Source organism: Enhydra lutris, unplaced genomic scaffold (genome assembly GCF_002288905.1).
Source record: "Enhydra lutris kenyoni isolate GAN:26980312 unplaced genomic scaffold, ASM228890v2 scaffoldscaffold34, whole genome shotgun sequence".
Taxonomy (NCBI): Eukaryota; Metazoa; Chordata; class Mammalia; order Carnivora; family Mustelidae; genus Enhydra; species Enhydra lutris.
The window spans coordinates 10,366,236-10,380,806 of NW_019154118.1; the positions used below are offsets into that span (position 1 = coordinate 10,366,236).

Below are 14,571 nucleotides of genomic sequence, written 5' to 3' on the forward strand. Positions count from 1 at the left end.
AATAAAATAAAATCTTAAAAAACAAAACAAAACAAACTAGTCTTTAGACAAGTTCTCTAGAGAAACCTCTGAAAAGTGCAAAAAAACCTTACAGGGGTTTTGTGGCTTTCCTGACCAGACAAGAGGTTAAAAAATAGAGTCTTTGGCTTCCTACAATTAGAATTTCTGAGACATTTCTGTCCAACAAGTTAAGTCTGTTGCTTCCTACAAGGTTGGTGAATCTTCATTTTTAGGATTTATTTTTTTAAATCAATTGAGACATCTCCACTAATGCCTAGAATAACCTCCCCTTCCATCAAACTGCCTTTAAATGAGGCCGTGTTATCTCCCTTAACACACCTTGAAATCATATATTTTACATTGCTAGTGTTAGTGTAATTTCCTTTTTATAGTACATATATTGCTGAGTTAAATGTCACTTAAAAATGGATTCCTATTTTAAGAGCCACAAACTGTGGGCTATGATGAAACTGAGCTCCGGGCAGCTCCTGACTTGGGAAGGCTCAGTAGCTCTGTCACTGAGTAACTTTCCTTTGCCAGTCCTCAAAATGTTGGGAGCCTTCTTCTATTCTGTAAGCATCTTGACCCTCTAGGTCACACCCAATAGGCACACATCACCTGGCATGGCCGTCAGTTCAGTGTCAACATTAGTATATTTAAAATGCCAAAAATATTTACAGTGAAACCAGCTATATATAACCTACATTATTTATTTTTCCAGAAAAGGGCTTACATAACTATTTATAGGAGACCTCTAACAAATCCCTTCAGTATTTGAGAAATAAATGCATCCCTGAATTGATCAGTTTTTCACATCTGGGCTTTTACTGAACTATATATATTTTTATTTATTTATTTATTTATTTTTAAAAAAGATTTTATTTATTTATTTGACAGAGATCACAAGTAGACGGAGAGGCTGGCAGAGAGAGAGAGAGAGAGAGAGAGGGAAGCAAATTCCCTGCTGAGCAGAGAGCCCGATGCGAGACTCGATCCCAGGACCCTGAGATCATGACCTGAGCCGAAGGCAGCGGCTTAACCCACTGAGCCACCCAGGCACCCCCTGAACTATATTTACATTTCTTTCTACTGAACCGAGTAAATATTAATGAACGATATGTGTGTTCATCATTGTGTTCAATATTGGGTGTGTAAATGAAATAGCATTTCAATACATGATTGTGCCTTGCAGTAGCTTGTAATATAGCTGGGGCTCAGAAAATTCACTCCTGAAGCAGTGGATGAAAGGCAGAATCTGACCCAGTGGATAAAAAAAGAAACAGAGGAAGGGTCCTGTGATACTTCATTAACCCACAATTACAACTGACCCCTGAACAATGCAGGAGCTGGGGCACCAACTCCCATGAATAAAAAATCTGTGTGTAACTTTTGACTCCCCTGAACTCATAGCCTGAACTCATAGCCTACTCCTAACGAGAAAACTTTACCGATAACAAAAACATGGATTAACACATATTTTGTATATGTATTACATACTATATTCTTACAATAAAGTGAGCTAGAGAAAAGAAGGTGTTATTAAGAAAAGCAGAAGGGAAAGAAAGTACATTTATACTAATGTACTGTGTGTATTAAAACAAACCTGTGTGGCTTGCACAACTCAAACCCATGTTGTTCAAGGGTGAACTGTACTTATTAAACGTTATGACAGTTGAACCTCAGAACAATCCTATATATTAGGTGTCAGTATCTCTGCTTATAGATGGGGTTCCTGAGACACAAACACCGTAAGCTTACTTGGCCAGTGAGGGATGTGATAGGAACCCAGATCATCTGGCTACAAAGCCTGCTCAGAACCACCACGTTTGTCTTCACTGAATTTACTAATGACTTCCTCCTCCATCCTTCACTCTTGACTTGTGGTTTCTGGAATCCTCTACTTACATGATTTCCCAGTACAAGTCTCTCTGTGATCTACCAAGCTCCCCTGTCATGCTGATGGATGTTTACTTGACCATCCCTTTTAGATATACTTCTAGCACAGGACATTCAGGTCTAAATTCTAGCTCTTTATTTTCCCTATTTGCCTTTTACTGTGTCCCAGAAGTGACATCTTTGTCCCCTTTGATACTTGAACTTTCATCTCCATTCTCCACCCCCATGATCATTAATCTAGCAAATCCTACTAATTCCTCCATCACTATAAATGCCTGGAGGTCCAAAAAGACGAGGCTGTCTTAACTACGAGATAAGCATGTTTGATTCCTTTGATTCAAGGAAATGTTCTTATGTGGAGTAGGATATTAATAATACTATTAACAGGATTTTTGTAAAAACTAATGAATTAATTGTGTAAAGCACTTAGCATAGTTCCTGACATGTAGTAAGCATTTAAAAAATGTAAATATTGTTCTAGCATTAATATTCTTGAATTCATTGGATGATATTTTTAAGCATGCCAAACCTGTACTTTCTGAAGATTATTCATTTCCTATAAATGAAATAATGTATGTAAAACTAGCTAGCTTGGTACATAGTGTTCACTATGTGTTCATTACTGCCCTGCCCCCATATAGACCTCCGAGGTCTAGAGTCTAAGGATTCTGTATATATAAAAATGTATATTATTTACGTAGAGACTTTGCATGTTAAGGAGGTGAAAATGCTCAATAAAATACATTGAAATTAAATATATGCAGAACCACACAACTCTTGATATTTGCTTTCTCAGAAGTTAACTGTGGCTACTTCAAACAAAGACCTTTCAGGGCCATCTTTTCTTTGCAGTGAGGTTCTGTGTCTCTTCTTATGGAAGCGTTGCTTGTGCGTGGACCCCTCTGTATGTGGCGATGGTCAATGCACTTGGAACCAGCCTCACGCCACCAGAAGTCTGAGGGTTAATGCATGAGAGGCATTGTATTGCCTTTACAGGTACCACGCCTGGAATGACACAAATAGATTATAATGGAAAAAAAAAAGATGGAAAAAATAGAAATAAATAAATAAAGAAGCACTATAAAGAGATTCAAGTTTTGGAAAGAGGGCAACTTTGCAACAAAAGAATACAGTTAAGAATAGTTCTTCCTACACTGCTTCCTGCTTGGGCTTCATCTGCTCTTCAAGGAACATGACTTTAGTGAAGCCCCAGTTGAGAAGATTTTGAAATGTAGTTCCCATGGCAACAGGCTCTGAGGTGACATAAATCCAAAGGAACTTTTCTTGGTAGTTCTATCATCCAAACAAGAATCCTCTAAGCCTCCTAGAGAAAAGTCAACTTTTAATGAAGCATGGGTCTTTGCTGTCTGTGCCCCATGGAGCCCTTTTCCTGTGGGTCTTATTTCAGGTTTGTAATAATGATTTCTTTTCTTTAATTGTGAGTTGATGATAGTAGGAATGAGAGTAGGGACTGGGATTTATTGTAATCGCGACAGCAGTGGCAAATTTCTAAGTGTAAGATTTGTGCTTGAGGCCTTGAGTGGTTAAATATATATCCCTTGTGTGAAGGATAGGCAAGCAGTGGGAATGCACAAATGTCATCCAACACTCACACAAGAAGACACGCACACATACACAGGACTGATACAGGAGTTGTAATTAGCTTGCCAAGTGGAGGACAGACAGCTGCCAAAGTGATTCTGATTATAAACCCACCACATGATGACTCCAGTTGTCCCATCCTCACCAAAATGTACCTCTCATCAGTTGAGTGCTTTCCGAGTTTCATAGAGATCTGTTAGATTGGTTATAGAATTTGACTTGGTTAAAAAAATAATTCCTGGAAGAGAGTGTGGAATGCGGATGATTCCCAACCTGTCCTTCATAGACTGTGTTGATGGATTTGTGAAATCTTTCCTGAGAACTGCTTTTGATAGTCGAAAGTAGATCAAGCATTAGGACTGTGCATGTTTGGGGAAGAGGAATTTTTGCCAAGACTGGAAATGGGCACAGAAAGAGAACCTTGGAGGCTGTGAAGGAAACCTCACCTGACTTTGTAATTTGGCCTTTGCGGTGTGGTTATTTGAAGAGTAGGTCATCCATGGTGGGACAGGAAGTAGGGAGTAGGGACAGGTGGAATTATCTGATCCTGTTTGTGGATTAAGTTATGTTGGAGAGTTGGGTCTTAGAAAAAGCTTTGAAGAAAAAACATTATTTCCAAATTTCTCTTCTTTTTAGCAATCAGCTCTCCTCTTCCTCCCTCTATTAGCTTCCCTCTTATCCCTCTCAGGCTCACCTAGCTCTTTGAAGCTTTTTTCTCCCACTCATTCCCTCCTGACGTATATTTTATGTATGTTTTACATATATTTCCTATAACATTTATTGAGGCTCTTCCATTTTATGATTTAGTTTAACCCTTACAACAACCTTATGGATTATTATCATTATCTCCATTTTACAGGTGAGGAAGTTTGAGAATCTGGGATTAATTAATGTTTTGTGAGCTGCTGTAAGCCAGGTTTGATAATCTGGTTTTAAACATATACACATGAATAAACCTAGTTCCTACCCGCCATAGCTCATGGAAGTAAATGGTGATCACAAAGATAGCATAATGTCATGAGGAGAGGGGCAGCAGAGCTAAGGACAAGCTACTACAGGCCTTCCTGGCTACTCTCCATGAGGGTATGAACTGGTGATGATTTGAGATCCTATGTCTTCTGGCATTTTGGCATTTTGCTAGGGTATACTCAAGACATACATTCTCTGAAACATGGAATTTCTGGTACTTGATAAATTTAGTGACTCATCTTTAGTTTCCTGACCTGGAATCAAACAGGTTTGGGTGAGGCTGCTTCCTCCCAGGTGGAGTAAGGAGTATTTTGGTCAGACTTGCTCCAAATACTATCTGAGAAGCACCTTAGACGAAGTTTCCATAAAAAGCCATGCTGGGGACAAGGACTTGTATGCACGTAGCTTTTTTTGGAAGTGATGTCAGGGAAGAGGAAGAGTGAGGCAGGGAAGGATGGGAAGCTAATCCAAGGTGGGCTAACGAGGTATCTGCCTTAACGGGAATTTCACAATCAATCCCTCTGAAGCCCCTTTGAGAATCAGTGAAGAACAAAACACTGGAGACACAGAAGGGCAGACCATTTATTCACTGACTCCCAGTGGGGGTTCCCTCCTCACACTTCCAGGTTTGCACATGTACCAGAGAGGCTGGGTGCATTCCAGCAGACAGTGTGTGTGTGGTGGCAGGGACATCTTAGGGTAGAAAGCAGGGGTAAGTGGTGCAGTTGGTGGATTTTGTGTTCTTTGCAACATGCAGCCAGCAGCCACTGCAGCAGCAGAAGCCCAAAAGATGGGCTGAGACGAGGCAGAAACCATGTCTAACACAGAGAGCCTGGTGATGGGATTTGAACTCAGGGCCTCGTAAACATATTCAGAGTGGAGGGTATGTGACACCATGGTTATAAAAGGCAGGCGGCCAGCCATATTACGTGATATGTAATGTGTTAAAAGTTTAGAAAGGACTTTTGCTCCATTTACCTCTTTCTGAAAGTCCATCCTTTGTCATTTTTCTTATTGTTCTGCTTTGAGTTAAACCAACTTGCCTAAATTACAAGAAAAAACATTGCCCGGAGGGACTATTGTATCAAGTCACTGACATCCAATAGCCTATTAGACTGGTCTTCCTCAGCACAACCTGATCATGTCATTCCCCTGGTCATGCCATTCCTCTCTTCAAAGTGTTCCATGGATTCACACTGCATACACATTTCTTGGCATTTAAGTTTCTCCCCAGTATGACCTCGGGGTGCTGTTCCAGATTTGATGTCCAATTACATCCTTTACTTGTACTCTGAATTGTAGTAAACCAAATCAAAGACCAGGTAGACTTCTTCTGGATATGCTGGAAAACCCCTCCAATTAGAGAAATTAGAGATTCATGTTTTGTGCCAGACTCTACCAGCAGGCAGCTGTGTGATTGGCTTCAGTTTTTCCTGTCTGGAAGATGTAGGGTAGGAGGATTAGATCAGTGAATCCCAAACCTGGCTAAATATCCCAATCACTAGGGATAGATTTAGAAGTAAAACCAGGTTATAAAGTCTTACTTCTGGAGATTCTGATTTATTATATTTACATTGGAGTAGCAGAATATGTACTTTTAATATGCACAGATTTATCTGACTCAGTTGTATAGCTAGATTTGTGAACCATGGGACTAGAAGACTTTTTTTTTTTTAAGATTTTATTTATTTATTTGACAGAGAGAGAGATCACAAGTAGGCAGAGAGGCAGGCAGAGGGAGAGGGGGAAGCAGGCTCCCCCTGAACAGAGAGCCTGACGCGGGGCTTGATCCCAGGACCCTGAGATCATGACCTGAGCTGAAGGCAGAGGCTTAACCCGCTGAGGCACCCAGGTGCCCCAGGACTAGATGACTTTTAATATTGCTTCAAATCTATGAGACTCCAAAAGAGTGAACTAGCCATCAGTGAGAGACTCTGAGAGACGGGGGCACAGTGGGATAACTTGTGTCATGAGGGAGAGTTAGAATATGAGCAAAGTAAACAAAACGGGGAAACAAACATTGGTGGGTCTGGTGGGAAGAAGAGGAGTCAAGCTACAAGGCCATGAGAGTCAGCAGGAGGTCACTGAGAATCTCCTGAGAGAGAGCTGACAGGGGCCAACAAGATTTCCAACAACTCAGCAATTTTGGAAAAATATGTTCTTAACTGACAGGGTTTTCTCTTTACTGCCAAGCTCAAATTCCAAGAGATTACAGGGAGGCTCTGCTTCTCCTTGGACTAGATATTGTGCATTTTCTGTGATAAACTGAAATGTAAGTGTTGTATGGAATGCCCTCTCTGAACTTGAGTAGCATTTTATTTTTACCTTTTCTAGATCTTACCATGTTGTTTTCAGGAAAATAAGTTTGGTGTGCTCTAGCTTATCTTTTCCAGGAGATTGTCAGACCCCTGAGGCAAGGACCCTGTTATGTATTTCCTTATCTCCCACAGGAAGAGGTTAAACACAATCATTAAGAACACCAGATCTGGAGTAAGATGGACCTAGATTTCACATGTCTTTCATAATTTAATATCCAGTGAATTACTGCATCTTTAAAATGGGAATGATAAAATCTAGTTCGTAGGATTTGGGGGAGAATTAAATGGAAGTACTGCATGTGAAATGGTATTGGATTCTGGCTTGCTGGGGTCAGTTCAGAAGTGCTAGGACAGGAAGACTGTTTGGTATATATTATAGAAAGCGCTCAATAAATGGTAAGTTATTGTTTTTGGACAACACTATGCATTTTACTGAATAGATATTAATTGGACAAATAATGTTTCTAAAAGCCCATTCAAATATTATCAAGGGTACAAGAAAATATTCCTTCTTTTAGAAAGTTAGTTTCTAGGGCTGTGATCCCAGGGGATGCTCTGACTTTCTACTTCTAATCAGGTCCCCAGATCCCTAAATCCAGAATAAAACTGCTCAGTCTCCTGTCACCAGATGGCCTGTATTATAGGCAAAGATGTCTTCCTTCTACAAACTGGAAAACAGCCTTGGGGCAAAGCCTCCATCAGATTATCTTTAGCTCAGAGCAAATTCTAAGGCAGTCCATATTCTAATCCTTCCAACAGGACAGGAGCTAAATGGTCTGTGTTTAGTTCTTTTATCTGTGTTAGTACCACAGCCATTTATCTGTCTGAACAATCATGGATAGGAATTGGATGGAAAGGTACATCATTGAGGCTCTAGGTTGAAGGAGGGTGAGTGACTGAATCCAGGCTGAACTTTTCCTAAGTCCCCAACCTCAGGTTGTAAAGGCTTTGGGAAAGACCACCTCTCATTTCTGCTATGTCTGGGGTGACCACAAGGTGGAAACTCCAGACACAGCTGGGCTGGCTCCAACCTCTGAAAGGACTCTCTCCAGATATCTGCCCCAGGTTTTATAATCTTGAGCAGAAGTTGGAGCTGGAAGTACCCAATAAATGGACCAAAGTAAAGACAAGGGAGACTCCTCAGCTCATCTTTGAGACTGTTCTTCCCAGCAGCATCTGCCCTCACCATGGAGAGGTCCATGGAGGTCCATCCTCCAGAGGGTGCTCTAGTAGAAGAGTCCTCAGGGGACCAGGAGAACAGACCCATGGGCATCCCAAGAAGCCTTTCTGCTGAAGTCCAAAATCTCTCTGTGTGGATCCAGTTCTCAAGAATGGGAGGTGACTGGGAGGAGAGAGGTGGTCTCTGTCTCTTTCTCTTTCTTTTTCTCTCTCTCTCCCCTTCTAAGTGACTCTTTCCCCTTGTTCCCACAGAATGCCTTTAATAAGAATGGAAGCTGAGAACTCCTCCGTGACAGAGTTTATCCTCGCAGGCTTAACCAACCAGCCGGAACTCCAGCTCCCTCTCTTCTTCCTGTTTCTAGGTTTCTATGTGGTCACAGTGGTGGGGAACCTGGGCCTGATAACCCTAATTGGGCTGAATTCTCACCTACACACCCCCATGTACTTTTTCCTCTTTAACTTGTCCTTCATAGATTTCTGCTATTCCACTGTTATCACACCCAAGATGCTGATGAGTTTTGTCTTGAGGAAGAACATCATCTCCTACGCAGGGTGTATGACTCAGCTCTTCTTCTTTCTTTTCTTTGTTGTCTCTGAGTCCTTCATCCTGTCAGCAATGGCATATGACCGTTACGCCGCCATCTGTAACCCATTGGTGTACACGGCCACCATGTCTCCTCAGGTCTGCTTACTCCTTCTGCTGGGTGTCTATGTGATGGGATTTGCTGGGGCCATGGCCCACACAGCATGCATGGTGAGACTGACCTTCTGTGGCAAAAATCTGGTTAACCACTACATGTGTGACATCCTCCCCCTTCTTGAGCGCTCTTGCACCAGTACCTATGTAAATGAGCTGGTCGTTTTTGTTGTTGTGGGCATTGATATTGGTGTGCCCACAGTTACCATCTTCATTTCTTATGCCCTCATCCTCTCCAGCATCCTCCGTATTCATTCTACCAAAGGCAGGTCCAAAGCCTTTAGCACCTGCAGCTCCCACATAATTGCAGTGTCTCTCTTCTTTGGGTCAGGGGCATTTATGTACCTCAAACCATCCTCTCTTTTACCTATGAATCAGGGGAAAGTGTCCTCATTGTTCTACACCATCATTGTGCCCATGCTCAACCCGCTAATCTATAGCTTGAGGAATAAGGATGTCAAAGTTGCTCTGAAGAAAACATTAAGGAAAAAACCATTCTCTTGAGAAAGGGGTAATACTTAGGAAAGGGCCTTTTCCCTTTCTTTTTATTTTTCAGGTTCCATTGGTTACTTGGAGGAAATTTTAACTCTTTCTCAAAGATGTTCATCCTTCCCATTTTATGCATCCTTTAATTTAAAAAGATTCTTAAAACTATAGGGTATGTCCATTTAGTGGACCATAAAGATCATTTAATTCAGTTCTCTCATATTTCTGAGAATAGATACAGGTTTATGTACCTTCTCCAAAGTCACTCAGTTATTAAGTAGCACATCTGTGACCAGGATATAAGCTTTTGACTCCCCTTGCCCCCTTTTTAAAATTTAAGTTCAATTAGCCAACAACAGTACATCATTAGTTTTTGGTGTAGTGTTCAATGATTCATTAGTTGTGTATAATACCCAGCGCTCATCAGTAGGCTTTTGATTTGTAATACTAGTTACTTTTCACTATGGTTCACTTTCTTCCTTCATCAGCACTGGAAGATTTCATTTCAAATGTGAACTGATCTAGGATGTTAAGATCTGGTTCTATCTACAGAAATTTCATGCAACTTTTCAAGGGCTAATTTTAAATACCACATTTTTGCAAAGAAGGTAGGAGGCATAAAACTTTGTTGAGATGGTCTTGGCTAAATGACCAAATTCTTGTAGAATTTTGCATAGTATTTGGGGGAAGTATGCTAGGACCTAGACAGCAGTAAGCATGGTACCGCTTAAGACAGGGGTGTGGAGCTTCAGGGACTTGGACTTTAAAAAGGTCTGGTCATGCTGGCTGGATGACCTTATAGAAAATGTCAAGGTTATGAAGTACAGAATTAGGGACTTTTTTTTTTTTTTTTTTTTTTTTTTAACACACAATCATTTCCTTGTTTCAAATTGTGCTTTTAAAACCTGGGTGGAGAAGTCTGAAGTTCAGGGTGGTCAGCTAAAAATCTGGAGACTATTTCAGAACCATAGAGGAGACATTGTGTTACAAGCCAGTAATTAGGTTAACACCACACAGCAGGCAGTCAGCAGAGGAAAGGACCACTGACTGTTATGGTACTGTATGTGACAAAGACTATGTCAGGTATTCTCTGTGTGCCTCTCTAGATCAACTCTCTGTTACTTTGTACCTTACTTCATGTCTTGGGAGGCATTCCCTAACGGATGTTGTCAATGGGCTGGTTCCCTGACCCTCAGGTTTCTGGCTTGGTTAAGCCAATGGCAACATCAGGAAAGGAAATCAGAGAACAAGTGGAGCATGATACTGTGATATTTATTTCCCTGACTTCCTTCCAGTGGGCTACAGTAGCTGCTCTTTTCTTAGCTGTTTACAGTAACTTCCTTTGTCTCTTCATGCAAAGGGATGGTAATGATACCGCTGTTAGCTTCTGCCATCCTTCTGTGGTTTCTCTTAACTACCCTTTTGTCTACCCCCATGCAAATAGTGCCCTTGTTATGTTGTCAATTATTATGTTTCAGGGGGTCATCTCTTTTCTGTTGTGACTCTGATTGACACACCTTCCCGTAAAGGGTAGAAGGATGATACAGTTTAGGTTTGTAAATCCACAGCCTAATGATCCTGTGTAAAAGGAGATAGAGTAGCTTTTTGGTTTAAAAGAAAATTATAAGTGGTAAATGTTTCTTTGAGAAGCAATGATATATGAAAGGCTGTGGAAATATTTTTGATTTATGAGATTCTTTTTAGGAAAATTCTCTTCTATTTGTAAAAATGAGTCTGGATGGATATACAGTTATATCCTTTGGGAAGGTACATATCACTCAGGGTGAATTCAAAAGAATAAAAATGGAACCAGGGAAGTGTGTTTAGATGTTACAGAACACAGGGCCATCACAGAATTGGGATGACTGAAACAAGGAGAGAAGAACAGCATAGAGACTCAGAAAGCAGACCAGAGAATTGGGGCGGGTGGGGGAAGAGTCAAACTTGAACCCTAGATTTTACTCACCAGCTATGTGACCTCATGCAAGTTAATTGATGTCTCTTCCTCTTTAAAAGCATTTCCACAGGATTATTATGAGAATTATTTCTCTTCTACATTATACATTTCTGCATTCTAAATCCTATTTACAGTGTGTATTTATTTGTATATTGACTGGGCAGTAGTACATGTTCATGATATTTATAATTATTACCAAAAAATACTTAGTGATGTGTGCCTGGGTGGCTCAGTTGGTTAAGTGTCTGCCGTTGGCTCAGGTCACAATCCCGAGGTCCTGGGATCAAGCCCTGCATTGGGCTCCCTGTTCAATAGGGAGCCTGCTTCTCCCTCTGCCTGCCCCTCACCTTGCTTGTGCTCTCTCACTCTCTCTCTCTCAAATAAATAAATGAATAAATCTTTAAAAAAAAACCACTCAGTGAAAGGAAGCCTCCCTTTACTCAATTTTGTGCTCCTTTTCTACCCTTTCCAGGGTCTGCCACTGTTGCTTGTTGATTGTATGTTTTAAGACAGTCTTTCTATGCATTGTGTTTGTGTTAGCCAAGATGCAGCAGGGAGTTCCTCTGGTCAGAGGGCTGAAAACTATCAGCCTGAAGTGGGGAGGGGGAAGGGACAAAAGCAGGGAAGGAATATGTTTTGTTTTGCAGAACCAACAGTTCCCGACAAGGAAATGCCAGGCTAGGTGTTTCCCCTAGGCCAGTCTGAGCAGGTTTGGAGCTGAGGACCCATGCAGAAGCCCCCCAAGTTGTCCTGAAGTTACCTTTAACTCATTATAATACTAAGATCTCTTATGGACCGAGTTTTCCACGGTATTTTGAAATATGATGTATGCCCTAGTACGTTGACATACCAGGCATGTGCAGTTGAACCAAAGGGCCTCAGTAATGGAATATCTATTATGTTCCTTACTGTATATGCAAGATCCCTTTCCCTACCCCCTAATCTGCTGAATAAAAGCTTCCTGTGCTAACCCCACAGGAGGACAGTGCATTGAGACTATCTTCTTGTCCCTTTACTTGTAACAAGTAATAAAAAGTTCTTTGCTTTCAACACTTCCTTGAATTGTGTTCAATTCAGTGCACTTCAAGTAGTGACCCTCTTGAGTTCCCTTATACCTACACATACATACACAAATCTTGTCGTTTTCAAAGTCTATGGGCAGCTGCTTTAAAACGTACCTACCAAAGAAATCTAATCTGTAAGGGAATGAGGCGTTGTTATTGGATAAATAAATGAATAAAAAAGCAAGACAGTTGTATATGAAGGGTTGTGGGTAGCCAAAAAGAGGCAGAGAGAAAGGCATACTGTGAAAACAAGGGAGTGTTGGCTCTGGTTACATAAGTGTGTATCCCAAGACACAGATCACAGAATTTGTTTTTTCTGATCTCTTGCTTCCAGCTTCATTTTTGTAATTGCATAAAATTCTAGTGTATGGATCTATTATATCTCATTAACAATTTTCTACTACTGTATGTTATTTTTATTTTCCCAAACTATAAACAATGCTTAACCAACTTATTCAACAACTCTCTGAGTATTCCCCTAATTAGGATACATTTTAGACAGGGAATTATTGAATGACATAAGTGTTGGGTCGGTGGGCCGGGCTGCGGGAGTGCAGGAGGAACAATAGAAATGACCTCAGGGTCCCGCCATCTTCCAGCGTCCTCCCCCACCTTTCCTTCACCCTTGAGCTCTCCCACCAAAAGGATGTATGCCCAGGTCACATCTGCATAGGTAGGTAACCCGATACCTATGCAGGAAACAGATAAAAGACACCCCCCCCCAACTCCCTCCCAGTGCGACTTCCCCCACTCCCCTTTCTGGAGGAACCTCCCCCGAGGGTGCCCACCTCCTCCTGGTGCAACTTTCCTGGCTCCCCTTCTCCTGAGCCCTGAAACTTTGTGGGAGAGTGCCTTTAATAAATCTTGCCTTGCACCCACTTCGCCTGGTGTCGTGTTTATCTCACCTATAAAACCTTACAATAAGATTATTGAATATTATTCCAAAACTCTTTCTTTAAAGTTTATCTCAACTTATACCCTCCCTAGCAGTATTGGAGCGGAAAATAATCAGACTGGGGAGAGACCACGTGACACTCAGAGAAGTAGGACAACTTGATTTTATGCCGGGAGACCCAGATGAGCTCATGCTTGAAGTTCTGGGCCCCAGGCAACAGGGTTATAGGGATTTTATAGAGGACTGAAGAAAGTCAGGTTCCAAGCTGACAGCTGGTAGGTGTGTTTAAACTGGGGGAGCAGGGCTGTTTTAGGCCAGAACAGTAGGGCAGGGAGCCTGTAGTTGGAAGCCTGTTTATGTGCAGAAAGGACTGGTTATCTCTTGCTTCCAGCAGGGCTTCTGATTATCTCTATCTTACTGTTAATAACTTTCCATCTTCTGGGGCCTCCTCTGGGTAATTTTCCTCTTCAGTATAAACACACTCAGATGGTCTACTCTTGGCCAGATTCTGTACTAATAAGGCTGTCACTCATAAAAACTGATTGCTTTTAATTTTGATAGTGGTGGTGTTTGTATTGCTGTCTTCTTTTATATCTTTTATTCCTTTTTACTTCATAAACTACCTGTAGTAGCTGAACGGATAAAGAAGAGAAAAACAGGAGCAAAATTGAGAATGTTTTCTTTTGCTTTCTTTTTCTTTCTTATATATTCCCTGTAGGGGAGGGAAACAATTTTCCCTCTACCCTTCTAGATTGTTGGCTGAGACTCCCCTGTGATAAAAGACTGATTAACAGAAGAAAAAACAAATAGAACTTTAATAACATGTATATCTCCTATTACATGGGAGATACTCAGGAAAAATGGCCTAAGCCACCACCTTAAATACCATCTAAAGACAAAACAAGATGTTGCAGGAGAGGATTGTCACTTAAGGAAGGTTATCAGGCAAAGCCCAGTTAATAAAGGTATAGTTGCTATGCAGACTTAAGTTGTGACTTTCTCCATTGAAAACACTTTCTAGAGATTTAGTAATCCCTCTCTTCTTGATACAGAGTGGGAGACACGCTTTCAAATGGAGATTTCCCTTATAAATATAAATTTCCCTCACAAAAGGCAACTTCTGCCCAATTTCCAGAGTTTCTTCTATGCCTTTGTTATCTTACAAATAATCAGATTAAGATAATCCTTATGCCAACGAGACATATTTTGGGGTGGCAAATTCTGCTCTCCTTCACCCCTTTATTTCTTTTTTTCAATTTAATTTTATTTTTTATAAACATAGAATATATTTTTATCCCCAGGGGTACAGGTCTGTGAATCGCCAGGTTTACACACTTCACAGCACTCACCATAGTACATACCCTCCCCAATGTCCATAACCCTATCCCCCTCTCCCAAGCCCCCTCCCCCCATCAACCCTCAGTTTGTTTTGTAAGATTATGAGTCACTTATGGTTTGTCTCCCTCCCAATCCCATCTTGTTTCATTTACTCTTCTCCTACCCCCCTA

The 14,571-nt window shown here is 41.1% G+C and overlaps 1 protein-coding gene across 2 annotated transcripts; it reads left to right on the forward strand.

Moving 5' to 3' along the window:
* The first annotated feature begins 623 nt into the window (after window positions 1-623).
* On the forward strand, window positions 624-9,165 carry LOC111153785 (olfactory receptor 145). Of its 2 annotated transcripts, XM_022513024.1 has the most exons (2): window positions 624-638; window positions 8,245-9,165. In XM_022513024.1, the coding sequence occupies exons 1-2, from the start codon at window positions 624-626 to the stop codon at window positions 9,163-9,165; spliced, it is 936 nt and encodes a 311-aa protein (XP_022368732.1). The 2 variants fall into 2 exon arrangements, with proteins under 2 accessions (XP_022368732.1, XP_022368731.1); XM_022513023.1 differs by lacking the exon at window positions 624-638 and having other exon boundaries at window positions 8,218-9,165.
* The last annotated feature ends 5,406 nt before the right edge of the window (window positions 9,166-14,571 follow it).

What these genes read in the sequence shown, in the direction of transcription:
- LOC111153785 (XM_022513023.1), top strand. Translation starts at nt 8,218, where the DNA reads ATGCCTTTAATAAGAATGGAAGCTGAGAACTCCTCCGTGACAGAGTTT.